Raw genomic sequence first — 12,881 nt, 5'->3', positions numbered from 1 at the left:
GGCAACCTCTAGCGAGGCTAGCTCGAGACTACCCAAGCTACGAGGGCGGTGTTGCACCAAGCTGGTGAGGCCCTAGTAGCAAGGGCAGCCTAAACAGAGGCTAGGCAAGGGCTCAAGCCTTGCTAGAAGCCAACAAGGTCGACCTTGACCTCGTCGGCTGTTGCCTCTTGCTGGTTGCCAAGGTCCAGGTGATTGGCTGGAGGAAGGAGGAGAAGGAAAAAAAGAAAATTAAATTAAAAAATATTAAAATATTATTAAAAGTTGATTATGTCAATATTGATTGTGCCATGTCAACTAACTAATTGGAGGAAGGAGGGGAGAAGGAAAAAGGAAAAAAAAAATAAATAAATAATATTAAAAATATTATTAAAAGTTGTCAACGTCAACGTCAATCGTGCCATGTCAATCGGCCGCCGCAATTAGTAAAATCCTAAAATTAATCGCTAAAATTAGTCGAAAATGATAATTAACTAGCACAAATATAAAATGTTTATGACTTTTTTAACACTTTTTCCCAAATATAACACCCATTTTCAAAAGAAACAAAATTAATAAAGTTTGACCCATCAAAGTTAACATTCTAGCTATAACCATGTTTTCCTCTGAAAAATGTATGTCAATGTATAGTGCACTATTCCTTCTTAATTGACATGGTTGTAGACACTTTTCTAAACATAATATTAGTGTAAAAGATCATCTTCAAATGTATTTATTTCAATTGAGATAGATTGTGACATCAAATATATATTTTTTCATATAAAAGAATCAAATGAGATGAAATTAAGATCAACAGCCCTGATCTGTCCTATCACCGGACCTAGGTCCCTGAGGCTTGGACTAGGGCTAAAGAAACATAGGAAAACATACGAAAATTAAAACTATTTTCCTTAGCAATAATTGAAAGAATTATACAATACGTCCCTGTATCTTCACGTTTTTTCTAATCAAATTTCTATACTTTTTATTTGTCTAATCAAGTTCATATATTTTAACAAATTTTCTAATCAATTTTTTCCAACCTAAAATAAACCAAATTCAACCGGGGTGGGTTGTTGGATTCATATCATGACATTGGCCATGCATCGACCAAAAACTCTCCACCCACATCCATGTTAGCTGAATTTGGCTGCATCATATTTAGGCATCATTCGACCACCACGTTAGCTTAATTTCGTCAAATTTGGTACTAAAGGGATTAGATTTGACAGTTTATGAAAGTCTAACAACATGATTAGATAAATTAAACATGTAGGGGCTTGATTTGAAAAAGACGTGAAAGCACGGAAACAAAAAATGGATTTTTTTTCCAAAATAACTTCCTTTTAATATATTTTTTAAAAAGTTCATTTTCCATTAATGTATGCCTTAAAAAAAAAAAAGGGGGAGTTTTCTCAACAAATATCCTTGATGCACTTACGATACATATTAATTTTAATTTGAACAATCCTGAATTATAAACTATTCATTTCATATAATTAATCATATAATTAAGGGCCGGTCAATTCATTCACGCTATGTCAATTGGCTGCCTATTAAGTACGTTTAGATATGAAAAAAAAAATCGTAAAAATTCTAGCATAAAAGATCAGAATGATATCGAGTCCACGTGTCGTGGAATCGAAAAGAGGGAAAAGCTTCGTTGGGTTCGTTCGTGATAATTAAAGCAAAGATCCAATATCGCTGTAAATGCGATTTCGATTAGATTTGATCAAATGATTATGCTGCCCTCTCGCAAACCCCTTCCTAATTCACTAACTTTTTCTCCTTCACCTATTTATGTCGATTTGATTGATTGATAACGACATATTTACCTCCCCAAAAAAAGCAAAAAAAAATTCACAAAGTTTCTCCGAGAATAAAAAAAAAATAAAAAATAAAAAATAAAAGAATTCCAACTTTTCATCATTGCCCCCCATGCGAAGCCCCCCTCGGGGCTGGGGTTTTAATGATTTCAATCATTTTCCCTGTCTCAGACCGAAGGAAATTCTTCTTTAATAAAAAGAGTAAAAATAAAAATAAAATTTCAATTCGAGAAACTACCGAAATAAGAGAGGGGCGAGCGACCCACTGAGATGTCGACACGTCATCGTTGACCGGGTACTGGGGCGGTCAAAGGGGATGACGTGGAGGGATCGGGCGGGAAGTACCTTTTGCACTTTCTTTGGATACTATTTTTGGAGGAGTACCTTTCACCGTCGGTTGGTAAAGACCGGACGGGATGTTGGTCCCCCTCAACCCCCGCAAGGTCTGAATGGAAGAATACCAAAGCCCGTTGGCCATCGAAGACCGTTGACCACTGTCGGTTTGAATTTTTGACCATAAGGAAAATTCTCCCAAATTTCCCTTACTTTACTTTTTAGTTTGGAAAGATGCGGTTGAATTGATGAGGATTGGTAAAAATATATTTTCCCAAGGAAAATGAAACCCTTCTGAAAATTGGACTTTGGAGTTATATTAAGAACGGATGAAGAAAAGCTCATCATATTAAGAGATAACGACATAGATTATTTTTAAATTTGGACATAATGTATAATGTAGTCCATAAATTTTTTATTTATGTTCAATATAGTTTTCAAATTATACGAAGATGTTTAATATTATCCATAAATTTGAACTAATAAAAAGGTAGCATTGGATAATATTGCACATCAAAGTAAAAGTTCAAGAGGCACATTATATATGGGGTCAAAGTTTATATACCATTTGAATAATTTTTCCTTGTATTAATGAAAAACGCAATGCTAATTGCTATGTAAAATCACAGTCTTTCATGATATTGTTAATTGCACAGTATGTGGAAAATAATTGAATTTAGGTATGACGATAAAGTCGAAAAATAAAATTATTTTCTATGCTCTCCCTATTCCAAATTGATAGAATAAAATTAGTATCTTTTCTTTTCTATTTAAAAGATACCAATTTATATTTAATTAGTGTTTCATTTGTGAAATGGATGTATACCTGTATTTTTGCTTAATTGTAAATAACTTCATTTGGCGTGCATATGACATGCTTATGCCTTGTTTAGTAATGTTTTTGTTTCTTTCAATTTATGTTCTTTTGTTCTATCCATTTAATAATGTCAATTAATTTTTCTATTCTCCATAATAGAAAAGTCGTCGAGGAGTAGATTTGAAATAGAAACAAAGAAGTAGAAAAAAGTAACTTTTTGTTCTCGGGAACAATTTTTATAAATAAGTTATTTTTCTTTTCTTTTCTTCTTTCTTCTTATTTGCCGATTGCTACCCCCCTTTGCCGCTTGTCACCAGTCGACCATTGCCGTCACCGCCACCCACCACTGCCCACCATCGATGTCGCCAACCGCAAGTTGGCCAACCGATGCCGATTGTCCTCACCGACCACTGATGATCGTTGATGGCTGATGGCATTGTCGATGAGGGTCAGCGGCAGGTAGTGACGGTCGACGGTAGGTGGCGGTAAAGAAGAATAAGAAAAAACTTAAAAGAAATTCTAAATTAAAAAAAAAAATTATGAATCATACTAAACACATTCCTGTTCTTTTTTCCATTCTGAAAATAAAAAAATTTATAGTTGTTAAATGCTTTTTTTATTGAGAAATTGTTTTGGGGATAGAAATTAAAATATATATTATTTTTTAAAAATTATTTTCTGAAACAAATATGTTACCAAATGAACCCTTAATGGCATCCGTTCAAATCCATCTGACAACCAATATAATGGGAGATGATTATTCCAAATTGACTGAATAAAATCAGTATTTTTCTTTTTCTATTCAAGAGATAACAATGTATATTTAAGTCGTGTTTCATTTGTGAAACGGACGTATACGTGCATTTTTGCTTAACTGTAAATAACTTCGCCTGGCCTACATATGACATGCTTAATGGCATCTGTTCAAGTCCATTTGCCTACCAGTATAATGGGAGATGATTATTTACTAAGCAAAAAGGAAATAAAAATTAGAGTTTTTCTACTAAATTACATTCTCATTATCAATAAAATAATAAAAATAATGAATCTGCAGACTGCAGATAATGTTTTAAAAATTTCTAGAGATTATTTAGGCTTAATAAAAAATTTGGCAAAATTTTTATAATAAAATCAATAAAAAATGGGTGGACCCACATATTTAATTTAATATTGGAAATTTTTTTGTATTCAATACACTTTATGTCTTATTCTATATACCGAATTAGACTGTCATGAAAGTGCAGGCTGCAGCAGATGTCCATTGAGCTATAAATTCTTCTTTCTCTCCCTCTCTCTCTGTTCCACCCGTAGAGAGAGAAATCGTTCATTTCCTGTGTTGTAGAGAGAGAGAGGGAGGGAGGGAGGGAGGCCGGCCATGGAGTACGAGAGGATAGAGAAGGTGCAGGTACGCCCCTGTTTCTTCAATTCGGATGCGAAATTCAATCACCCTTTTGCCAGTCATCTCGAGCTCTGCTAGTTCGCTGATGCATTCGTCGAAACGTGCTCGTTCTCTTGACGATGATGCCTTCTTTCCATCTTCCAATTGTAGCCATTTTCTCCTCCTCCTCCTCCTCCTCCTTCTTCCCCTGCCTTTTTTTCTGTGTTCGTGCGGTGTTAAAGAGATGAATTGTGGTGCGGATGAGTCTCGCTTTTGAGTTGAAGAATTCGGTTGCGCGGACATGTTTGTTCGTTTGACCGGTCTCTGTTCGTGATGATTCAGCGAGATGTTTGCTGTTTGAACGAGAAGTGTTTGGGGTTTGGATTTGCGGCTGTGTTTGGAGTAATCGTTGGTGAAATGATGGTGCTTGTGTGGTCTTTCTTTTTTCGAGATTTAATCTTCTGATGATCTTGTTCGAGTGTTTGACGCTTGTCTTTCTGGGTTTGATTCTTGAAAGTGCAGACTGGTATTATCTCTCCGAGCAAACTGAGGATGAAACTGATGGGTCCGCACCACCACAGGAAGAAGGATGGGTCTAACAGCAACTCTTCAAGAACGTCTCCTTCCAAGCTCGAGGACTCCGAGTTCGCGAAGAACAGCTTGTTGGCCTGCGACGGTGCCGAATTCGACGAGGAAGGTCCGCGGCCCTCGCCCTGTCCGCTTCTTGTTTTTGATAGTTTGAGCTGGGATGGTCTTGAAAGAGCAGAGTTTTCCGGGCAATTCTCAGGGGAAACTGCTCTTGAAAACCACCTTATTTTCTGAACAAACTTATGAAGTGCTTTGAGTTGGTTTTTCTCAGTTCTTCTTGAAATGCTGAGAGTGTCTGAACGAGTGCTGTCGATTTTGTGAGTACCTGGTTTAGATTGAGATGAGATTATCGGAGAAACAGTTCTTCATTCTGTTGTAAAATGCTTTTCCTTGGACCTTCTTCAGAATTGGTTTCAAATTTGTTGGAACAAGTAGAACCGGTTCGAAAATAATTTCTATTTTTTTTCTTGTGGAAAAGAATCGTGCTTTTGTTCTTAAAAATCAGCACTTGCACTGATTTGAAGCTATACTTCAGTTGCAGCTACCAGGGTAGAAACCACATTAATCAAAGTACCTGTTCAGTCGTCCGTTTCGGAACCAGGCCACTATAATCAGGCCTCACTCAATTCCAGAGCCACGGTCGTGAGAGAAAATGAGAATGTAGGCCGTGCTCGCTTTGAACAATACGCCAAGGGAGACGGCAGCAACTCCAGTGCGGTGTATCCTGTGAGAATATTAGAGGACGAAAATCTTGATTACGATAGCAATGCTAGCTCATCCAGTTTCGAGTTTCACAAAGGAGAGAAGTCAGTTCACCACCACATCAACCGGTCGCTCTCGAGGTCGATGCCGTCTAAGTGAAACGATGCTGAGAAGTGGATAATGAACAGGCAGAGCGGCCAAGCTAACTATTGGAAGAAGTCCGTTCTGCAGAACCAAACAAATCGCCTGCCGGCGATGAACACAATAAGAGTTGCTCCTGAGCATGCAGGGTGTGAGAATAAGTTACCGTTTGCTAGGGGGTCCGACACCAAGAGAGTCGATTTTTGCCATCCTACTTACCAAATGGGACATGATAAGTTCTCTTTTGGCCCTCCTGAGGGAATGCCGACTTTAGGTCTATCTAATGGTGGAAATTTGCGGGTTGATGCAAATTCTCAAACTAAGGATTTGAAGGAAGTAGTTCATGCAGACTCCTCTTGCACAAAAAGCTCGACAGAAGAATCGACAGGTATGAAACTGTTTTTTGCTTTTCACATTTAGAGTGCCCCTTATCTTTGATAAAACTATAAAAACTATAATTGAGCAGTTCTAGTAAGTTTATAAATCTCCACTGGAACGTCCTTTCCATTTGATTCGGTTGCCTAATTAATGTACTCTCCACTCTTACTGAGCTAATCATATGTTTATCAGCTCATTTATTTATGTGATCACTAACTGGGGTGACTGGATGGATAGCGTATGGTAATTGTTTTGCAAGGAGCCACCGGCAATTTAGGTGCTTGTACGGTGTCATTAGCACAGCTAATGTATTTATTTGCTGATTGATGGACGGATTGATAATATGATGAAGGCTTAGGAGTGTTTAAGAAATACAGTTCAGAGGGAAAAATCAATGTAAAGCACGAGCATGGTGCGATAGTCACAGTGCATAATATTTCGTGATTTTCTGTAGGCATATGAGTATCCTCGAAAAAGTGGGACTGTTGCTCATCACTGCCTCACAAAGTTCAGTACATTATCTTTTTTTTTTTTTATCATGGGATTTTTGTTTAGAAATGATAATTTCCTTACTCTTGCCTCTGATGTTTCAATTTAATCAATAAAGCAGGCATTCCTGCAATTAGAGAAGTTTCAATGAGAGATATGGGAACGGAGATGACTCCTGCCACTAGTCAAGAGCCTTCAAGGACAGCAACTCCTGTGGGTTCAGCTACCCCGCTTCGTAGCCCAACTTCATCGGTGCCATCAACTCCTCGAGGAGGAGCACCAGCTCCCACGCCTGTGGGGCATGCCACTGATGAAGAATCTCAGCATCGCAAAAAGGAATTGTCCGAGGAAGAAATGAAGATGAAGACGAGGAGAGAAATAGTAGCCCTCGGAGTCCAACTGGGTAAAATGAATATTGCTGCTTGGGCAAGTAAAGAAGAATCCGAGAAGAATAAATCTTCCTTGGAAAAAGCTAATTTGGAAGAACTTGAGCGGATCGAATTTGAAAAGCGCGCAGCTGCTTGGGAGGAAGCTGAGAAATCTAAACACACAGCAAGGTTCTTGTTAAAATTGGCTCCCCTTCTGACTGGATTTCATTCCACTTCTTCTATTCTCTCTTGAAAAATGCAATATGCAAAGGTCTGTTTCTATAGTGGGAAAATCTTTTTAGCCTGACAATAATAACCCACATTCTCAGATACAAGCGTGAAGAGATCAAACTGCAAGCATGGGAAAGTCAGCAGAAAGCAAAATTGGAAGCACAAATGCGGAGAATAGAGGTACTTAAAATCATTATCCCTAACGATGATAGCCATCGAGAAATAGAACGGTTGTTTAAGAAGCCCAAAAATTAATTGCTGGAACTGGGTCATGATCGAGTTTTTTTTCGCTATTATCTAGTTATTATCTAGTTTCTTAGGCCTAGTGCAGCTGCCGTAAAGCACTTTCCCCTCATCCTCTTCGAGTATCAATGGCCGGCGTAGCAAGCCATTGTAACATTTGAAGTTATATAGAAAGCCGAGAATAGGTCAACTAGGTTTCTTAATAATTTCAGCATTTCCCTTCATATTTTAGAGTGACTTCTTTTCAGGCTCAAGTTGAGCAAATGAGAGCCCAAGCTCAAGCGAAGATGGTGAAGAAGATCGCGATGGCAAGGCAAAGATCGGAGGAGAAACGGGCCGCAGCCGAGGCCAGAAGGAATCGCGAGGCAGAGAGGACTGCCGCGCAGGCGGAATACATCCGTCAAACCGGACAAATGCCGTCGTCGTCTCCTTACATCTGCTGCGGTGGTTGGTTGTGATAAGGACATCAGAGGGATAAGACAGACGAGAGGAAGTGGCCCAAAAGAGTGTTGTGGCTTATGTATACATTAAATGTGTACCCTTGTACGTATCAATCAAGCTTCCCTGTTTTTTGGCTTAGATGTAGAGACTGTTCTTGAATTCTCACATGGCATGTTGGTCGTGATGATGTTGGTGGTTGAGAGTACATGAAGAATATAGGTTGCGTCAATCTCTGTGGCATTTGAACTCTACAGTACTTTTGACAGCAACTCTAGAAGAAGACGGCTTCCATGGCAGGAAGCTCTCATTTCTTGGCCAATGAGCTCTGATGCTGAAGGTTTCGGGTTATATTTTTGTACTGCTAGCGCTTGAATTCCGGCTTTGGGCGAAAAATATTTTTGACGAAGGAATGAGAATTAAGATTGTCTTTGGTTAGATGTAGAAAAATGTTTGATGTTCTTTCATGGCATCAAAAAGTTTACTGATTCAATCGGTGAGAAAAGCATGGTCTTATTGACTTAGATAATCTCAAATTCTTTGCAAGTGTTTCTAGAAAAGAAACCTCTTCCAAAATTTCAATTTCTAATACCTTTATCGATCAGGAGAATCTAAAAACTTGCCTTTCCGCTAGCACAAAAGATTGAAATTACTTATGATAAAAATAAAGGTTCCTAAGTAACTATTGAGTATATAATTTATAGTGTATTATGCTATAACAGTCTCAAACAATCTATTTAATAATACAATACTTAAAATAATTACTAACTATTTGGTTCTAAATTAGACAGTTACATAAAATTCTAAAAAAAAATCTCTGTTTGAAAAGAGGCAAATTACTTTTACAATGTATGATAATCAGTACGATAATATTATTTATATTTATGATGTATAGTTATATTAATATAACTACATAACATTTATAGTTCGATGTAATTAAGTAGTAGCCAGTTCATTCATGTAATTATACCATCTGATTATATGTAGTGTATCTTATATAATTGAAAAACTAATGATTGAATAAAGTTCCATGGTTTGAAATATCATATCATAAAAATTAATATTGTGATAATATAACAATCAAAATATTAATTATCAATGTTATTTGATATTAATTTAAATTTCAAATAATATCTATTTTTAAAGAAGGCAATTGTCTTTAGTAGAATAACGAACGTCATCTATAATGTTTGTGGTGTGATATGTAACAATTTGGTGATAAACAGGTTATATAATTACAAATAATATTTGAGTGAGCAATTAATTGCAATACTCGTGTTGTAGAAATGTTTATGATACCTTATGTTCTATAATTTTACATATTAATTGTAGAACTTTTCATAATATGATTAGCATATCTATTAATTGCTCGATCAAACATTACATATGAAAAATTTCATATTTGATGTAACTTTTGCATAATGTAATAATCAGATATAATGTATAGGTAGACTAGATTATTATCTTTAAAGTCATTGATACTCATATTCTTAAGATGTAATCAACTAAAAAAGGCGAAAAAATTTATTGAACTAAATAATGTATGCCTAAGTAAAATGTACAATTAAAATGTTGTACATGCATAGCGTACGAATGAATTTCATTTATATTAATATGTAATCACCATAAGATAATTATCACATCATTACCGCCTAATATTGTAGTAAAGTAATAAGAAATTATGCTATATTTGGGATAATATCATCATTAACATATTAATACAGCCACTTGATCAAACGAATTATGTTCTTCATTGGAAAACATTGGTTTTTCTTATTATGCATATATTTCAAGGAAGAAATATATGTATGGATTGGCGCCATGCCTTCTTTTTTAAACAAAAAAATCATTTTTTATATAATCAAAGTAATATAAATAATATAATAATCGGGTGCAAGCAATTATATGAACATAATTATTAGATTGTATTGGTGATTATAATGATTGTTCTAGTTTTAAGGACAATTGCCTCTTTTTCATAGGAAATTTAATTTTATCATAGACGATCTTAGCATTCGTTAAAAGAATTTTTTTTTTCTATTAAAAAGGCAAGCTTTTAGATTTTACAAAAATTGATGATTTAAGAAAAATAAAGTCACATAGAAGTTTACGTAGTACAGAGTGCTCTTTATAGGTAAATAAGTTTGAAAGCGCCCTCTTCATGGGAAAAAGTTCATAAAGGAGGAGATTTTTGGAAAAGTTCAATCAGATAATTATTTACGAAATAAGCAATTTTTTATAGGGTTAATACCCTAAAAAACCCCAAACTGGTACACTTGTGACAAATTTACCCTAAACTATTTTTTTGACCATGAAAAACCCAAAACTGGTAAACTTGTGACAAATTTACCCCGACTGACTATAAAAAAACCCTAAATTGGTACATTTATGACAAATTTACCCCAAACTAATTTATTTGACTACAAAAAACCCTAAACTGGTAAATTTGTAACAAATATACCCTATGCTAAATTGGACTAATACCACAAAAAAATCATAAAAATTGTAAACTGTGACAAACGGAGTGTAAAATCCTAAATTAGTATACCGGTTAACTGTCACGTGTTATTTAACTTAATAATTTGAGAATAAAATTTAACAAAACTTAAAATGTGGTAAATTTGTCACAAGTGTACCGGTTTTGGGTAAATTTGTCAAAGGTATACCAGTTTGGGGTTTTTGGTGGTCAAAAAAATAGTTTGGGGTAAATTTGTCATAAGTGTACCAGTTTGGGGTTTTTTAGGGTATTAACCATTTTTTATATAAAGAAACAACGTTTAGCTGGCACGCAAAAAAAAAAAAAAAAAAAAACCTAAAATTATCATTATCTTGAAAATTGTTTCCAAGCAAGAATATAGTTCTAAGCGTTTAATGTCATTTCAAATTATTGACGGAATTGGTTCTAAATCAACCTTTTCAAGATCCTTTTGCTCAAAAAAAAAAAAAAAACCTTTTCAAGATCCTTCTAATGTCTTGTCACTTTTTTTTTTTTTGGACGGTCATGTCTTGTCACTTGAGTGAGTCATTTTTTGTTTAAGTTTTATTTAAGTAACTAGTTCCTTTAACTTTAAAAGGAATTACTTGACAAATCAATGATTTCTTAATGCTATGGTATGCTTTTTCTTTTTCCCTTTTATATGCTTGAAAAAAGATATCTAAATAATTTACATAAACTATGAGCTCACCAAGATTCTAGCATAGCTATCATGTCAATTCAAAGATGATTTTAGATATTAATTGATAAGAAGAATAGATACTTCAACCTCCGGTGGTTCCTCGGTCAACAAAAAAAAAAAAAGAATAGATACTTCACTTGATCATAGCCATTAAGCACTAACTTGTCAAGAAAAACTGTTTCTGGAAAAATCAATATATATAGGGGTCCGTTTATTTAAAGAAAAACTATTTATGAAAAATGTTTCTTGACTTTTTCATGTATGGAAGAAAGAAAACTAATCGATTTACAGAAAATGTTTTCTATCAACCGAAAATAACAAGCTTAGTTTGATGGAAAAATTTCATCTTCTATCAAAAAAGAAAATGCCTTCCCTAAATCACCAAACAAATAAAAATTAACCGTTTTCCTCGAATTTTCCAGTGATTCATCCCAATTGACCCCTCATCTTCCCGGGTTCACAAATCTTCATTGAAGGACAACCACATGTGCATTCCAAATTTGAGAGGTTGCATATTTGTCTGTCCATGGTGCAACATCGTCACGGCGGGAGTTGCGTCGGAGCCGCCGTTGAAGAAACATCGTCGATGTTGATGGGCGACAGAGTCATTGCCATATGGCCGGCGGTGAGAAAAGGGACTGGTCGGTGGAATTCCACCGGCGTCGTGAACCAGATGAAGGGCGTCAACAGATTCATCGATATCTTCAGCAAAAATCGTAATGCCGGCACAATAGATGTGCTCGAACCGGCGTTAGAAGTGGGAATCAAAGGCTCGGTTTGGGCTAATTTTTCCCTTTCGATTTTGACCCATCAAATCAGACATTCACGGACAATGGGCCTTATATTTCGCGCGAAATGCAGCACGTGACATGCATTTGAACTCGTTTGGTGAAAATTTATTGCATTATACAATGCCACCTTAATTATTTCACTTGGACTTCCAAATTTAAATTGTTGACCACAACACCAGATGAGAAGCAATACCAACTAATAAAAAAATTTAACCATGATATTCCGATTAATTATCATAATTAGTAGAAAATCATATTGTAAGGCAAGGCATGTGTGGGTGGATAGACACAAGAAGCTAGTTACCTATATCACTCAATGCAAAACAATCACATGGTTATATCACAAGAACATGCTGTAGTCTTAAAGGAAGGGTTAAGGATTTATCTAGTGTTCGTTATGTATTATGAATGATCAGATTTAATTGATACGGAGCCAAATTCCAATAGACTACCAATAAAATTTTACCTCTAATTCGAGGCGTCCAAAATGCCTATACGAACTCAATTTATTATTTGGGGATAGAAATGTAGAATCAAAGAAAAGAAGTCTTGGGGATAATAAAATAGAGCCACTTTAAGGTTCCCTATGAAATGAGGCAGTAACAAAGTCACTACCAAGAAGTTCTAGGGGTTACTCAAAATATCTTGGAACTTTTTATTTTACCTTAAATACAAAGAATTTACTAATATAATCAGGTCACAAATGATTAAGTCTTTCCAGATTGATGGGCCTCTGAACTAATCTATATTGAGCTTTTATTTTCAGTTTACAAAAAAATAGGAATAAAAATAAATAAACTTGGTCCTTTAGTTTATACTGTTGGTGAAAGCTGCAAGGAGGAAATGCATGTGCTATAATGACCTAACATGATGGACCGCATTTTCTCCTAACATAATGGACCGCATTTTCTCATGCATGAATCGAGCACATTTTTCTCGAAATTAAAAGTCACAATAGAGATACCCCCAAGATATCTTGCCAAGAATCTCTAGGCATATCACATTC

At 35.5% G+C, this 12,881-nt stretch overlaps 1 protein-coding gene across 1 annotated transcript; it reads left to right on the top strand.

The window, feature by feature from the left end:
• Nucleotides 1-4,327: 4,327 nt before the first annotated feature.
• LOC104440760 lies at nt 4,328-7,928 on the top strand. Its single transcript, XM_010053723.3, is given in 6 exon segments — nt 4,328-4,357; nt 4,853-5,027; nt 5,454-6,149; nt 6,750-7,185; nt 7,326-7,407; nt 7,719-7,928. Coding segments are annotated over 6 exon segments (1,629 nt in total).
• The last annotated feature ends 4,953 nt before the right edge of the window (nt 7,929-12,881 follow it).

The sequence above is a fragment of the Eucalyptus grandis genome, chromosome 4 (genome assembly GCF_016545825.1).
Source record: "Eucalyptus grandis isolate ANBG69807.140 chromosome 4, ASM1654582v1, whole genome shotgun sequence".
In the NCBI taxonomy this organism is placed as follows: domain Eukaryota; kingdom Viridiplantae; phylum Streptophyta; class Magnoliopsida; order Myrtales; family Myrtaceae; genus Eucalyptus; species Eucalyptus grandis.
This window is presented reverse-complemented; position numbering and strand designations above follow the sequence as displayed.